Source organism: Alligator sinensis, unplaced genomic scaffold (assembly GCF_000455745.1).
Source record: "Alligator sinensis unplaced genomic scaffold, ASM45574v1 scaffold1051_1, whole genome shotgun sequence".
Classification (NCBI taxonomy): Eukaryota; Metazoa; Chordata; order Crocodylia; family Alligatoridae; genus Alligator; species Alligator sinensis.
The window spans coordinates 422,447-438,326 of record NW_005842473.1 but is presented as its reverse complement, the minus strand read 5'-3'; the positions used below and the strand labels follow the sequence as shown (position 1 = coordinate 438,326).

The 15,880-nt window shown below is 40.3% G+C and overlaps 1 protein-coding gene across 5 annotated transcripts in view; it reads left to right on the top strand.

The window, feature by feature from the left end:
• The window catches only part of ZFYVE28 (zinc finger FYVE-type containing 28), a 264,687-nt gene that overhangs the window by 205,775 nt on the left and 43,032 nt on the right, over positions 1-15,880 (top strand). For 4 of the 5 annotated variants that reach the window (XM_025212577.1, XM_014523299.2, XM_006030895.2 and 1 more), the window contains one exon: positions 7,804-7,908. In XM_025212577.1, coding sequence (XP_025068362.1) covers positions 7,804-7,908 — 105 coding nt within the window. Of the gene's footprint in view, positions 1-7,803; positions 7,909-8,039; positions 8,112-15,880 lie in introns of those variants that run through there. The other variant, XM_025212579.1, reaches the window with a different exon arrangement.

Here is a 15,880-nt window from a genome sequence, read left to right as displayed (position 1 = left end):
TGTAGAACACTGACCCTTGTGCACGTTCACCTCTAAGGCTTCTATCTCCCAGGTCTCAGCCATGTTGTGATTTTGGTTTGCAGCCAAAGGACTAGAAAATTTCACTGCCCTTGGCATAGTTCTGAGTAAGAGGGAAAAGTCAGTTGAATGGGAGAAGAGCAAACTTCCAATTGGCAGAAAGTTTTTTCTTTAGTGACTTGCTAACTTCTTGTGGGATGCTCCAGTGAAATTCCTTTCAATTATTTGCTTTGGTATTATAGTATCCTATATCTGTGTGTTTGACCAAATTCAGATTTGGTCTAAGCAAGTGCTGCTAAGGCTGAATTAGGTCCTTTATTTTTCCACTGATGTTTCGCAGTGCTAAACTCAAATTAGAATGGACTATGTTTTGACTTTGTCCATGAACATTGTGATCTTGAGTTGTAACTAGAAATGCAACTGAAGTTGTCATCCAGTGTTGGGACAGAAAAGAAGATGTCGCTGTTTAATATACGCATGTGTGTGTGTGTGTCTACGCTTTGGATCAGGGTGTACACATAAAAGGTCTAGTCAGATACCTGGTTAATCGGTTTGTGGCTCACAAGCCCAATAAATGCGAGTCAGTTTATCATTTTGGCCTGTATAGATCGCACTAAGACCTTCAGTGCGTATGCCTAGGCAAGAGTATGGAGGAAGTATGGAGGCTGCCCTAGACCTACCATCGCCCCTTTAGACCATTGAGACAGTCCAAAGGCCAGACTGAGTCCAGGTATTCAATGCCTCAGTGGTTGTAGCTTCTGCCAGAAAGCAATAGATTAAAGCTGTTGCTGACTGCCCAACACCTCACCGAGAGTGCATTTCTGTCAGGGTGACATCCCTTAGCCTTTTTTCCAACAAAGGAATATGCACGAGGCAGTGAAGGCTAGGGTTTTGAGGCACCCTCGTAATCCCTTAAAATAATATAATGAAAATTATGTTTTAAAAGCCATTCATCTGAGAGGGTTTAATATAGGTGACACAAGTGGCTTAGATGAGTTAGTTCACACATGCAACATATCAGACCTTGCAGAAAAAGTGCATCTCAGTTGGTAAATGTATATTTGGAATGCGTAAGTAGATGGAGTTTATAGAAACCCTATCCTATGAAACAATGAAAAATAATTAGGTGAAACATGAGAGATTATAGGCACATCTCAGGGAGAAGAGTGAAAAATAGATATAAAGCATCAAATTATATAAACAAGCACTTTACACAGCCTGTTCTTTTATTTGCACAAAATAGTCAAGCCTACTGATTCAAAGCTACCAGTGTTCCCTTAAAAGAAATTTTTGGTTGTACCACATTAGGAGAGTTCCTTCCATATTAGATATATTTGGTCTATTACTGAAATAATTTTGTAGCCTTAATAGAAACTGTGAAACACCCTAATAGGTGCTTCACTTTAAATGCCTTTTGCTTGATTCCATTTGTTGCATTAAAAAATGTTCTGTCATGTTTATAGACTGAGACAGACTTGCCACATTTTCCCCACTTGTGGTTCAAGCAGAGTTTTATAAGCTCAGGAAGCCCAAATGACACGATAGAGATGTAATGTCACAGCAGAGAAAGAGGTGAAATAAAAAGCAGAAATCATATACAATGTTTATAATAACTCCGACTGCGAAATGGGCCAGTCCGTGCACAACTTCACTGCTTATAACAGTGCTAAAGAACACTTGCATCGGTGGATGGCAGGAAGTATAAGTCGGGAACTGCAGGTCAGTTCACCCCAGGATCCAGCAGCATCCCTGGAATTCATGACTGAGTTTGTCAGGACAAACTAATGAAAAGTTTATGAAGGGAAACCCCAATTTCATGCATGTTAAGTAGTTTTTTAGCTCATGCGAGGTTACACTGTTAATATAATGTAGGATGCAGTGAATACAGAATTTGTTTCTACACCAACTAGGTTAATTAGTGTTTGTTGTGTGTGGAGCTCCTATCATTATTGGCATCCCATTGCTAAGACATTCCAGTGACACAGAGTTCCTTGCTCCAAAGGGTTTACAATCTAAATAATTCAGCAGAAAGAAATGCTAGTGTTTCTGGCAGAGGAATTCACTATATAGTGACAGATAGAAGTAAAGTATAAAAATATGCAAATGTTATACTTTCGTAATAAACTTTGTAGATGCATTACACTGTATCTTGAACTTGTTCATGCAATGTGTGTTGAAGAACTTTACATCAATACGTAATTGACTGTATATAGGTTTATATACAACAAGCGGTGAAGTGGAAGGCATTTTCCATTATGAGAGTTGAAGCACAGTCAGGGAGTGAAAGAAAGGAGACTTATGTAAATGAAGAATGGAACAGAACAACTGAAAAGGCACCTGTAGTGCCTAGCTGAAAAGGAAGAAGGTGTAAGAGGAAAGAAGGGGGTAAAAGAATAGTGAGAAATGATACATATGAGATAAGGTGGCGATTATCTTAACATCTTAATATTTCTTCATATGTAAGAGAAAGCCAAGCTTGCTACTGTACCTAAAGAAATGTTGAAAATTAGTATTTGAGAAGGACGTGGGAGGGAAGGTGCACTAATTAAAGGAAGAGAAGCACGGAGGAGAATTTCAGCAGAGGTGGAAGAAACACAACAAGGTTGAAGAAAGTGATGATGAGTGATGTCAACATATAGATTCAAGGCAAGAGAAGAGAGAGCCCCGGCAGGGGCTCTCTGTACTAGCAGAGATCGGTGTGACAAGCAGGCAGAGGAGCCAGAGGAGGCTCGCTGCACCGGCAGAGGCAGGAGCATCAGAGGAACAGGAGAGCCAAAGGAGGCTCTCTGCACCAACAAAGGTTGGAGCGTAAGGGGGACAAGAGAGCCAGAGGAGGCTCTGTCTCCTGGCGGGATTGGCCGTGAGCAGCAAAAGAGGCTGTGGAGCAGGATGGCAGGAGGCTGGGCGCTGGTATCTAATATAGAAGGTGGCCATCCACTTCAGAAAGTACCGCAGGACATCGGAAGTGGAATGCCTCAGACAACGTCAGAGGAGAGTAGTACCACATACCACACTCGGTAGACTGAGGGGAGAAACAACCTGGGATGAGGGGCTGCTGTCAACCCTGGCCAGATGACAGGTCGGCCCTAGTGAGATCCTAGGGGTAAAACAATGCCCTCTTATCATAGCAGTAGGGCTGGGGGGAGGAAACTGGATGGGTCCTTCCTAACTTATAGTTTGTTTTGGAATTTTGTTTTCCCCCTTTTGGAGGGGCTGAGAGAGAGGGTGAGGCAACACAGGCAAGACAGCTCTGCACCGCCTTTCTTTTCCTTTTCCTTTGATTGGTGGTTAAATTTAAAGTCCCGGGTCTGATACTGCTTTAGTGCAGGCAGAGGCCCTTCTGAAGCCAAACGGCTAAATGATTGAGTTATCCCAGGAGGAAGTGCTTAAGGTGTAATAAGGCTACGAAGATTGTTGAGCTCAAGAAACACAGCATCATTGGGGTTTGGCTGAGAAGGTCCGGTGACCTGCCAAAAGGTTGGCGCAAGGTTGGGGTGTAGGGGAGGTGGAGCCCCATGGACGGCCGCCTGGTGGACTCCCCGCCGAAGAGGACCCCTGGGTGGTTTGCCCCCCCACTGGAACAACATTCAAAGTTGTGGCAGGCGAGTCTGGGGGAGGCCACCCGGGTGATAAATATCTACCACTAGGCTTACAGGAGACCGCAGGATGTCCGCTGCCGGCCGGCCAGACCAAGGCTGCGCGCAACAGACTGTTCAAAGCCAGGCGGGCACACAGAGAAACTGAAAAGAAATTGCAAGTGTCAAAAGGTACGTAATGGACATAAAGGGGTGTTTTGCCTGTTAGGAGTTGATATTAAGACCTTCATTAGAGCAATGTCATGTGGAAGTGCAGATGAAGAAATTTAACAAGCAAGAGTAAGGCTGTTTTTTCTTATTTCCTAGGGCCAGCCTGGCATGAATCCCATTAGTTCCAACATCTGAGAGAATAGGAGAGGTGGAAATCCCAGTCCCTTTGACTAAGAGGGCTAAGGAAGGGGAGAAAGGGACATGCCAGGATAGGCAACTGGGTTTTGTAAAAATAAATAAATATTTTCATGTATATTTTAACATGAAAGCCATGGGGGGAGGGGGGTGTTCTGTGACTGGATGCTTTTTTCTGTATGCAAGTTGCCATTCTCATCTAAATCTGTATAGTCTGTGTGATTTTTCTACCACTGGTATAATTGTGTGTACATATTGTGTGAAGAGCCAACCTACAGGTAAGATGTTCATCATGTGAAACATGAACTGCATTAGGACTCGCAGCTGAGCAGCAAGGTTGTCAGCTTTTGACTTTGTACCTGTTACATATTTATGGCATGCAAATGAAGTTTTGTTGTTTTTGTATATAGCATATACAGGCAAAACTGTTCCCCATTATCATTTCATGTTTAAAAAAGTGAATAAAACTGAATGTTGCATGTAGGTGATGACCTGACTCAAGCCTACATTAGATACTGACAGGCTAGAATATTAGGAGTTAATGCTTCAGCCAAGCTAATCTATGAAGCAGGTAATCATTGTAAGCCTGATTCAGGTGCAGGTCCAGAAAGAGCCCAGATTATTGTATAGCTATGAAGTATAAAGTCAAGTGTAACTTCTGACATCCAGAGCTGAATTTAGATTGCTTAAATTCCAAAGCAGATTGTAAAAAGCGTACGCCTTAATTAGAATTGCTATCTGACACATGTAAATGAAATAAGAGACCTCATGCCATATGTTGGCAGACACTGTCCATAGGTATCTGAAATAAAACTGACAGAGAGAAATACCACTCTTTATCCAAATAAAGGAAGAATGGTGCAATAATTTGGTGTCGGGTGCACAAGAATGCTTAGGTATAGGGGAAAGATTGTGAGAAATAACCTCAGTATAATGCGGGCATTCTGAAACTTGTAACATAAGGGCTATTATTTTCACATTATCTGCTAACACTACTGTGTACCTCTGGTGATGGGCCAAATGACACAATTTGACGCCACATGTCAGACCTGAGGGAGAAGTTTAAACAGTCAACAGAATGCCATTAGACGCTAGCATTTGTTTTGTGCAAAATGTGTCTTTTTGGTGAACTAGGCTTTGAATGTATTTTTCAGTGATCACTCAGTAATGCTTTCAGGGTAATCGCCAGGCTTCTCTACCACCCAGTTCCAGATCCGTAATTTGCCAGTTTGGATGTTCCCTTCAGATTATTTTTTTTTCTAACTTGTGACACGCACACTTTAAAATGGCACCCAAGTCTAGCAACTAGGACAATGGTGCCAATCTTAGCATTTTTAATTGTAAATCTTGTGATACCTGTTCTTTCTCCTAATACTTTTTAGCGTTGCCATTTATGTGATTCTAATGACTGGCTTTTTTTGCCCTTTTTGAATGAAAATGACTAGACTTTTTTTGTTGTGGAGAAAAGCTGGAAACATGAATCTGAAAGGCTCAAAGCACCAATGGCAAAGAAAACGAATAAAACATTAGAGAACATATTTTTTGAAAAAGAAAATCGTGTTACTCACCTAGGGCCCAGAGGCTGATTTAAAGGGTGCATGAATGGTGGCTACTGCTGTCCTGGCCACCGCCCGAGCTGCTGCTGCCCAGGGTGCAAAAATTACTTGTTATGCCTGTGATAAAAACTCGTGACATTGGGGCCTTCCTCTTAATTGTCTAGTTCAGTTGGGGGGGGGCAGTCTTTTTAGTAGGTGTGCTACAAGGTGAGCCCTGTACCCTGCTTGATTTGTTGCTCTGCTTTCTGCTCCCTGCTCTATCTGTCTGTGTTCTTTGCTCTCTCACCAGTCTGCCACGTGCTACACTCAGAGACTACCTGTACCAGTTCTGGCATGTGTGCCGCAGGTTGGCTTCTCCTGGGCTAGTGTTTGGCATTAACTGGTCATGGATACGATTTCCTTGTAGTGCAGACAGCTGAGAAACTCTCGATGGATTTCTTCATGCAGACTGTACCAGGAAAGCAGAATTTGGTTCCTCCTCTGTGAGAGCATTACCTCAATCAGTTGGAGGTAATGAGGCTCTATAATGAGGCAAAATTGAAAAAAAAATTTTTTTTTAACAGAAGCAACTTAATTTGGTGATGGCTTTCTGTCTTCCTTTTGAAGTGTTTGAACAATAACTCTCATCATAAGATAGCTTCCCCTACTTGCTTGTGCTATGAAATCATAATCTAATATATTTTCAAAATCTTTTTGTCTCTGTAGAACTGTATATGAATATTATGGCTGGGATTGGGTTGGTGAAGATGAAGAATTGAGAAGGCATACCTTTGTTTAAATGCAAATGCCTCCTCACAGTGAGCACGGTTGGCAAGGGAAATTATTTTAAACAAATGAAAGTTTAAATAGATATTTGTTTAAGTCTGATAAATTATTTTGCCAGTGTATAATACCCCTTTCAACTAAAACATAATCCAGTTGGGGATTTATTTTTAAATTGGCAATCAGAAATGAGAGAGATTCAAGGTATCCCTTCAAAGTAGTCAGTGGGAGAAAGTAAAAAAAAATCCTATTATTTTTTAATTCCATTAGGCCATGTAACTACCATGCACCACTTTGAAAAATCCCATGATATATTCTTCTAGATATTTGTCTGCTGTGTTGTTAAATCTGGTAGGGTTAGGAAATCTAGAATACAACCAGTTTAACTGCATAGCCCACAAATCCATGCAAATCCAAATGTTATGAGAATTCTGCTAGTGAGAGGAGAGACCCTCCTGATCTAATCTGTTTAATTTCTTTAAACTAAAAATGCTTCTTAGGCAGACATGTGTCTATCTCTTTTGTGGGTCTAAAAATTTCTACTGGCAAAACACCAAATCAGTAGGTTTTGGAGGAGTTTTTCCCCGTGATTAGAACCATACAATTCCGATACTTTTGCCCAAGAATACATTTCCCCTTATCTAATGTCAGTTAATAGCCGTCAGTCTGTGGAACTTCCAATACCCGCGCAGTCGATTGTGCCTGAGATATAAATACTGTTCTTTGTGAATTGCCAAGGTGAATCAGGTGGTATTAGTTCGAATTCTAATTTGGAAACTGGCAAAATTTCAAGTCATTGCTTCTTTTAAAGATCTTGTAGTAGTTAAAAGCTGGGGGAAGAGAGGCTGTATTCTTTTGGTGTGAGGTATTCATGTATTTTGTTCATGCACCAGTAGAGCACCTATTATAAAGCAGCAAATTTGCCGTGTGCCCCCTTAGGGCTCGGATAATTAGCATTGCGCCTTTGGTTGTCTTTAGAAACAAATATGAGCAACAGGGCACTTTGGGAGCCTATGCTGACAGAGGAAATAACTAATTTGTTAAATCATCGTCTTTAGCAGCAGGAAGGAACGAAGAGGCAGCTCTCCACTTTCCAGTGGACTTTCCCTTCCCATCTTTATTCTTCCTTCTGGCATCTTGGAAACTATTAGGTCATATTTATAATGGCATTGTAAAAATCCTTGAAGCTGATTTCTTTGGATGTCTTGTCCTGAAACACAGTGGTTCTCTGGATGCCTGATTTTTGAACGAAGACATCACAATCTAGTCTTGTGTTGACAATGTGTACGAAGTCCCAAGTGCACTTAACTACATAGTATAAATAAATGCATGTCCTGTAGTCCTGCTATGGCGTTCTGTGCTTCTTATGGCCATTAAAATGGATATCTGGGCTTCTAGGAACTCAGAGTGGTGTGTCTGTGTGCTCTTATTTTTTACGTGATCACTTACAGTTCTTTGGTTACCATTGCTCTGCTTTTATTCATTTTTGTTCTGAAGTTCATCTTATTTCCATATGCTTTTTTCAGTTCTCAGGATGGCTTACGTGATTCTCCCCTCAGCTCCATCTCCAGCAGTGACTATGAGAGTGTTTCTGTCACTACATGTAGTCTCTCCAGCATATACGCTCTGAGGTAATATTCATCTCACTTCATTGGTGTATTGGGTGATGGTCAATAGAAATTTTTCATTGAATAAGAATCAAGTGACAGCAACACTTCCGATTATCCTTTCTTGGAATGTTAATGCACATTTCGTTTTACAGGTCGTTTTCTGCCTATGCAGTCATTGTGAGAGCCTAACTCTTCATGTGTTATTTTCATCAGATGTATGTCAGCAAACACTTAGGACTGGCACTGATCTTGTTTGTCAATATGTTCATTCAGTGTTCCTAAACAGACACTTTTAGCTCTTAATATAACTAACTCTTAATCTGAATTTTAAAGAGAGAGTTATATTCACTTGATACAGTGAAACTTGGCTACAGAAGGAGAATATCACTAAGAAATAATGAATGTCTATACATTACTATGTCTTAGCTTTCCAGATGGCATAGTTATTCCATCTGTTTTTTGCTGCCTTTTGATTTAATAGTAAAATCGAGGAATCTCAGAACTAAGAATAATGTCTTTATTTTTTGTTGTTATTTCTTGGACTAAACATTTATTGGGACTGCTGTCTTGTGTTCTCATCATTTAAGCTTATATGAGGGAGGCAAATGTTTGCAATTTAATTTTGCCAAGATAAATTAGTAAGTACTATAAGGGAATACATTTTAAGGTAAAAAATATTTATTAGAGCAGAACAGAAACTTCCCTTGCTTTTTTTCGTGTGTACACAGATATGTCATTGATTTATTGTATTGCATTTGGACAGATGTTGAAGTTTTATTCAAGATGTCTCCAGAATTATGATAATTGTACTCTTCTTGTGCTTCTCTGTGTTTCTTGTCACCTCTGTGTCTTTCAACTGTTTATTTGTATTCCACACTCCCTTACCTTGACCAAGGTTCAGGAATTCAAGATTTTATATAAAAGTTTGGGGAGGCAGGAATGGGAGAGTGGGGGGGAAGGAAGGGTGGGGTCCTTCTCTGAAAAAAGTGTCAGAGGAAGCACCATGCCTAAATAAAAAGTCTCTGGGTGTACCCATCTTAAGACTCAAGTATTGATTATTTCCACACTTCACGCTGACAAGTGATGACATTTTAGGCAACCATTAAACTTTCCTCATGGGTTACACTATTCCTGCACAAATGTGCTCACCCTCCCTGCTCCCTCTTCCTTCGTCTTGCATGAATATTAATCAGTAGTCCTAAAACATTATAGGGAAGCCTACATTACCTCCTCTCTACTGAATTTCTGATCCTTAAGCCTGGCCGTAAGGAGATCCTGCACGTCTGACAGAATTGTACAAAAACTTTCTAATTTTTTTTTACATCCTTGATTTTCTACATAAATATATTTTTCCTAAATTCTGACGTTTCACCATTCCCTTGCCTTAGTTCACATCTCTCTGTTTCTTTATGGAAAAAGTTAAATCTAAATGGTCTACTGGTATCTGTCCCTTTTCTCTTTTTGATAAATGAAACTTAGAATCATAGAAAAATAGGGTGGGAAGGGACATCAGGTCATTTACTCCAACCCTGCTCAAAGCAGGACCATCCCCCACTAGATCATCCCAGCCAACGCTTTGTCTATCCAGGTCTTAAAAACCTCCAAGGATGGAGTCTACAACCTCTCTGGCTAACCTGTTCCAGTGCTTCACCACCCTCCTAGTGAGAAAATTCCTTCTATTATATAACCTAAACTTCCCTTGCTGCAACTTGAGACCATTGTTCCTTGTTCTGTCATCTGCCACCACTGAAAACAGTCCAGCTCCATCCTCTTTGAACCCCCCTTCAGGTAGCTGAAGGCTGCTATTAAATCCCCCCCTCAGTCTTCACTTCTCTAGACTAAGTAAGCCCATCCACAGACCCAGTCACTGTTCCAAATGGTTGTATTGTTCTATAATAGAACTATTCTTTGTCCCTTACTCTTCTGAAGTATTTCCTCTTATGAATATTCTTTAACTAGAAAAATGTTTACCTCCATAATCTGGTTCCCTTCTGCTAAATGTAATACATAAAATCAGAGAAAGTATGTTCTTGGCATGCTAATTGCAAAAAGAACAATGTCAAATCCTTCAAGTGTTCACCAGATGTTGCAGGAGTCTTAAGGACAAGTATGGTGTGTTTGGATGAGCGCATGTGTGTGGCTTGTGGCACTTCAAACCTGTTTTTGGCACCACAAACTGCATGTGGCAAATGTGCAACTGTGTGCTGCACTGCAAATTTGATACTGGAATGTCCTGATATGGAAAAAAAAACCGCCAGGAAACCCACCCCAAAAGAGGCACAGTGCATGCAGCAGCAGTGGGTGCCACCAGAAATGGAGCCTGGCTTTCCAGAGCCATGCTTTGCCTGCCGGCCAGGCTCCATGCAGCCAGACTGGTGCCTCTGCTGCCCTGGGAGGCCCCTAGGAACCCAGGTAGGGCATGACCTGGGGCACAAAGCAGCAGCAGAAAAGTGTGCTGCTGCTTTTTGTGCCTTTGGAAATGCACGTTTCTGTATGTGGGGATGCGCCCACACTGCTTATCAATTAAAACAGCCTCTCTTGCATACCATACTTGCTGCCCTTGTATGCCAGTATTTTATACACCACTTCATTAAAACATCTTAAAATTCAAGTAAATCAGGTCTACAACTTTTTCCACTCTGTTTTGTGTTGTTTCTTCAGAATTTGTTAGATGTTTGGAATTATATATGTGAATCTGTGCTGCTTTTTAATAATTGCAGCACTGTAAAATTTGTTGCTAAATCACTGGATTTGTCATTTTAGCAAAGAAGCATTCTTCTGCTCCACAGCCAGTCAGTGTCACCACAGCTCAAGCCTTTATGTCAAGGTCCTGATACAGCAAAACGCCTTCAGGATCCAATGTTGTTCTTTATGCATCATTAGGGAAGTGACTATACTGATTTAAATCACTGGTACTATTCATGTGGTTGCTTGGTTTGGTTCCCTAATTTCCCAGATACCTTTAATTGGATCTACAGTGTTTGTGTCTCTAGTATCTAAGAACATTTTTGTTTGAAATAAGCATTTAAATATCCCTAGAAGTGTTCCCACTGCCATTCTGTACAATCATCTCAAGTTGTACATCTAAGATGTGCTTGCTCGTGCATCTTACCAACTTCCAGAGTTTTATCACAGTTTAATGTTGCTTCAAATCCCTTTGACATCTTTTGAATAAATAAATAAATGTACTGGACAGATATATCTGTCCCTTGTAAGCAATCTTTTCCAACATTTATTAATGGTTTTTGAAATGCCTTGTTTTTTTCGGTCACTAAATTCTTCCTGTTGTCTTGCAAAGTTCCCCAGTAATATTATTTTTTGCTCCGTACTTACTTGAAACATCTTTCTTCTTATGCAGTCTTGACCATCTCCTGTGTTTGTTGTTATTCTTCTGAACTCTTGCTGACTTATAGCACTCGTCTCTCTTATTTTGGATGCTTTTATTTTTCTTTGTTTCTGCCTCAACTCTTAAATGAGGCATTTTAATGGTTCTATTTTATTAATTTTTTCTATTTTTACTAATAGCTTATAATAAGAACTTAGAGATCTAAATGTATTGCTTACTATTATGCAAGGAAAGTGGGGTTTTTTTTTTTAATCATTTGGGGTTTTTTGACTTGTGTAGCCTCAAATGCTTTAAATGTGTCTAATTTAAAATTTTGGTACAAAGTATTGTTTGTACCAAAACACTGAAGGTTTACAAAGGACCTTGAAATTTCTGAGGAGCCTGGTTTTCAGTTCCTGTTTTGGTTTTCATTTTTGCATCAAAATAAATCCAGAGGGCCTCAACGCAATGAATACTGCCTTACACAGCTGGACTTCAGAGTGTTGATGAGGTGACATACTACTCAGTATGGGTTGAGGCTTTCTGGCCCAAAATAAGATGTTTGTATAGTACTTATACCAACACAAGACAAACTTGGTAGTTTGAGGGGCTTTTTTGTTAGAGTTTTGATTTTAAACTTAACACCAAGATCTAATATAGATTAAAACCAAAAAAAAATTGTGTGATCCCCTGAAAAGTAAGACTGTCCAATATCACACCCCTGTTGTTTTTTTCTCTCTTAAATTGGTGTAATTTCATTTATGCATTTTGCAGTAACTTCAACATTTTGTTTGGCAGTATTTCATTAAGTGGATTCTTCTGAGAAGCAATAGATTCTCTTCTGCAATGAGAGATGCTTCTCCTAGAATAGAGCAGATTAGCCCTTTTACATTATGTATCTTTAGGAAAAGCAAAGGAAGAAGGAATCATTTACTCGTTAATCACCAGCAATTTCTCTGGGTCACTGCGATGATCCTTTACAAGTATGTGGAATAACTGATGTTGATGCCACAAAGAGGAAGGAAGTCATTAAAATATGGACTGTCTCATATCTGCGTGCATGGTGCAGTGTAGAATGGGTAGCTGGGTAGGTGAGCTGGTTTGGGTACCTATCCAGGCGGGGCAGAGCTCCATGTGTCTCAGGTTTATCCTGCTTCTCAGGTTTCATGAAATTGAAACAATGCAAAATGATACATGGAACCCAACCTACTTCAGTGTTTCTCGTTTTGCAGCTGGGGAGAGGGACAGTTGTATGCACACGCAACTCCCTCTACATCTGGAGTTGAGCCCATGTTCTGAAATGTCCTCTACTTAAAATGTATGGTTAGATTCACTAAAGACAGGTCATTTCTTCCACAATGTCAGGGAAGATTAACATGATATTGTCTCTATCTGCCTTCATTCAGGAAATTTGCTGGAGGAGGAAAGCTTAAAATTCTAGTTGGGACTGTAAAGCAATCCTGCTGAAGAAGCTGCTCATAAAGTGCATTGATTCAGCACCTTCCCTGCTGATCTGTTCACCCTTCCCCAATTAATGCTCCACACGTTTTTGTTCCTATTGGTTTCAGTATAGACTAAAACTGAATTTTCTAAACACTATAATGACATCATCAATTGTTCTGTTTCATAGCAACAGAGGAGTTTCCTACTGTTAATCATTTATGATAAAAAGTTATGATAAAATCTTCAAGGCATATACATAAAGCAAAATGAACTGGTCATTTTATGTCTCTATTTCCCTTGCCAAATTTGGGCATCCTTCAAGTATCCTGATGTTGAGAAGGTTGGGAGCTCAGCACCATCTGTGAGATGACCCTTTGCAAATTCTACCATCTTAAGCACTGACAAATTGAGGCAGACAAAACTAATAGAAACAAATAGAAACTAAACATACTACATTTCTTCTCGGGGATCTGTACGTCATGCAGCTTCCCAGCACTGCACAGAATTAGTCTCTTAAGTCTGCCATTCTAAATATGGACTCACACTTTGGACTCTAATGAAATTATGAGGATTCATAGCAACGCAACCAGAAGCAGAACTTGCTCCTACCAGGGGTGCCAAACTTATGGCCTACAGGCTGAATCTGGCTCATGGGTCTATGTTGTCTGGCCTGCAGGTCTCCCGGAGCACAGATAAGACCCATAACCAAATTCCCAGGCCCAGAGAATGTGGATGCGTGTGTCAGTGACAGGGGTCAAGCAATAGCTTTGTTAAACCCCATGCCGCCATGTCCAGGTCTGATCCCTGAGGGGCTTCATAGTCCAGATCTTGCCCATCCATAAGGAGGAGTGAGTTTGACCCCCTGCTTTATGCAAACCCAATGAACCAATCAAAAAGCTTTTCTTTAACTTTCTTTTCCTTTTTTCTCCTTTCTGCTTCCATGGATGTATATACATTGAAGAATAGTTTTAGGCATTTAAAGAAACAGTTTAATGCCAGAATCTAATATTTGTAGATTTAACTTATTTTCTTTGTCTATGAAAATCATTAGCTTTTGAAGTTAAGTTTTCTTTGCAGGAATTGTTTCTGCCCCTGGCTCTCAACCTCCATTCAACTGATTAATAATAAACTATTTTATTCTGCTTCTGATACTATAACCACATGTTTAAATTGAAGTGAGGTCAATGGAGCTGTTCAGGTTCTTAAAATTAAGCATGAAATTTTCAGGATTGGAGAGAGACACAAGAGTAAAACGTTGCAGGGGGATGAAGAGGGAAAGCAAAGTTGTTAACAAAAGAAATAGGAGGTTGCTATATGTATAGCTATGTGTAAAGCTCATCAGTTGTTGTTTTTTTTAAACATTAATGAACCTATATTGAACTTGGTTGGCTAAAGCATATTTTAGAGTCCACTTCTTCAGATTAAAGCTACAGTTGCCTTGGTCCTTAGTCTTCATTTATGACTGTTCACATGGCATGTTTTCCTTGAAGTGAGAATAAAGCACACTGTAAAGGATGACCTGTGACTCATCCACTCTTATGAGAAAATGGAATATCACTGACAGGCAATTTGGGAACCATTTAATAATAGATATGTTGCCTTCTCTGACATTATTATCAATTTTTTTCCCCAGAGAAATGTCCTTCCTTTAAATATTTTTATTTTAAATTATTTTCTTTAAAGAGTAGGTCTGGAATTTTAAATGTATTAGAGGAAATGTTCCAATTTCTCTGTTTGACTGAGGTCTTAATCATACTGTGTGACTCAAATCCTCTAGGTAGCACCAAGATACTACTTCTCTAGCACATTAATGCCACATTTTGTGCATTATGTGAATCCAATTATTTCCCATACAGTGTCCGTATCTGTACAGGTGAGACCTGATCCAAAACTCATTGTAGTCAATGGGATTCTGGATTTTAATAGGTTGTAGTTCAGGCTACAGTTCACAGTCCTTTTATGTTGTTTCAGCTACCAAAAGAGCAGAACACGGTAATTTTTTGGAAGCATGTTTAATTTTAACATTATAAAGTTATTTTTCACATAATGTAATTAACTTATGGAACAAATTGTATCAAGAAATTGTGGGGGCCAGCAAATTTAAGCAAGTTCAGAAGAAAAATAGGCATCTATATTTATGCAGGATAGGTTCATCAGTGAATATTAAACACCAGTGTAGAGCTGCAGCCTCCAACTTAGGACTTCACAGGCTTCTAAAGAGGGTAAGGGCAAAAGGCTAGGAGACAGACCAGTTTGGATAGGCCCTGCATAAATACTCTTCCCCTTAGCATCTGGTTTTTGCTAATGAGAGACAGAGAGAGAGAGAGAGTGTGCTGGGCTACATGGGCCTCTGATCTGGTCCAGTGTGGCAGCTCTTATTCTTATAACAGGTGAGGTATAGGCCCATGGCTTGTATCCTGCTTGGATGCTTCCTCCATCCCTATCCTCCTTCTGTACTGGTTGTCCAAGTGAGCGCCCCACTCCATTGCTGCAGTGCGAACCACTTTCACTGCTGCACTAGGGCCCACCCACCACTGCTGCACTGCATCAGCGCCCCCCGTGTTTGGCACCAGACTCACCCTCAGCTCCCCGCTCAGTGTACCACACCACCCTGGCCCTGGTTTGGAGGCAGGAAGCAGCAGCTGGAGGTGGGCGGGGGGACCCAGAGATGCTGCTGTTACAGCTAGAGCAACGAGGGGCAGAGCAGCCAAGCACCATCTTTGTAATACTGATGGAAAAACAGAAACTGAAATCATGACAGAAAGGAGAAAAAAGCTAGTAAAGAATCAGATCTGCAGTTCCCATACTAAATCATGAATACACAGGCTGTTACAAATGGATCCAGCCAAGTATGCATGAAAACTATAATATTATGATTTTGACCGATTGAGAGAATCTCTAACTATTGATATTGACAGGCTGGAAAAAAACATCTCTATATGGTATAGGGAGGGATAGTTAGCCTTTGTGCAGTATACGGAGGGCCAGACGTAGATTATTGATTTCCTGGTTCCTAAAAGGAAGTTCAGGTGAACAAAGGTCTCTGATTGTCAAGGTGGCTCATAAGTAGTGTCTAGGTGGCTTTGAATGGTAATTTGTAGCTCTAAAATAATACTTTTCATCAGCATTTCTCTCAGTACCTCATGAAGGAGATATATACTTCTATACAGTTGACGTGAGGTGCTGATAAAGCATTTGTATGAGCTGGTGAGTATGCACAGGACA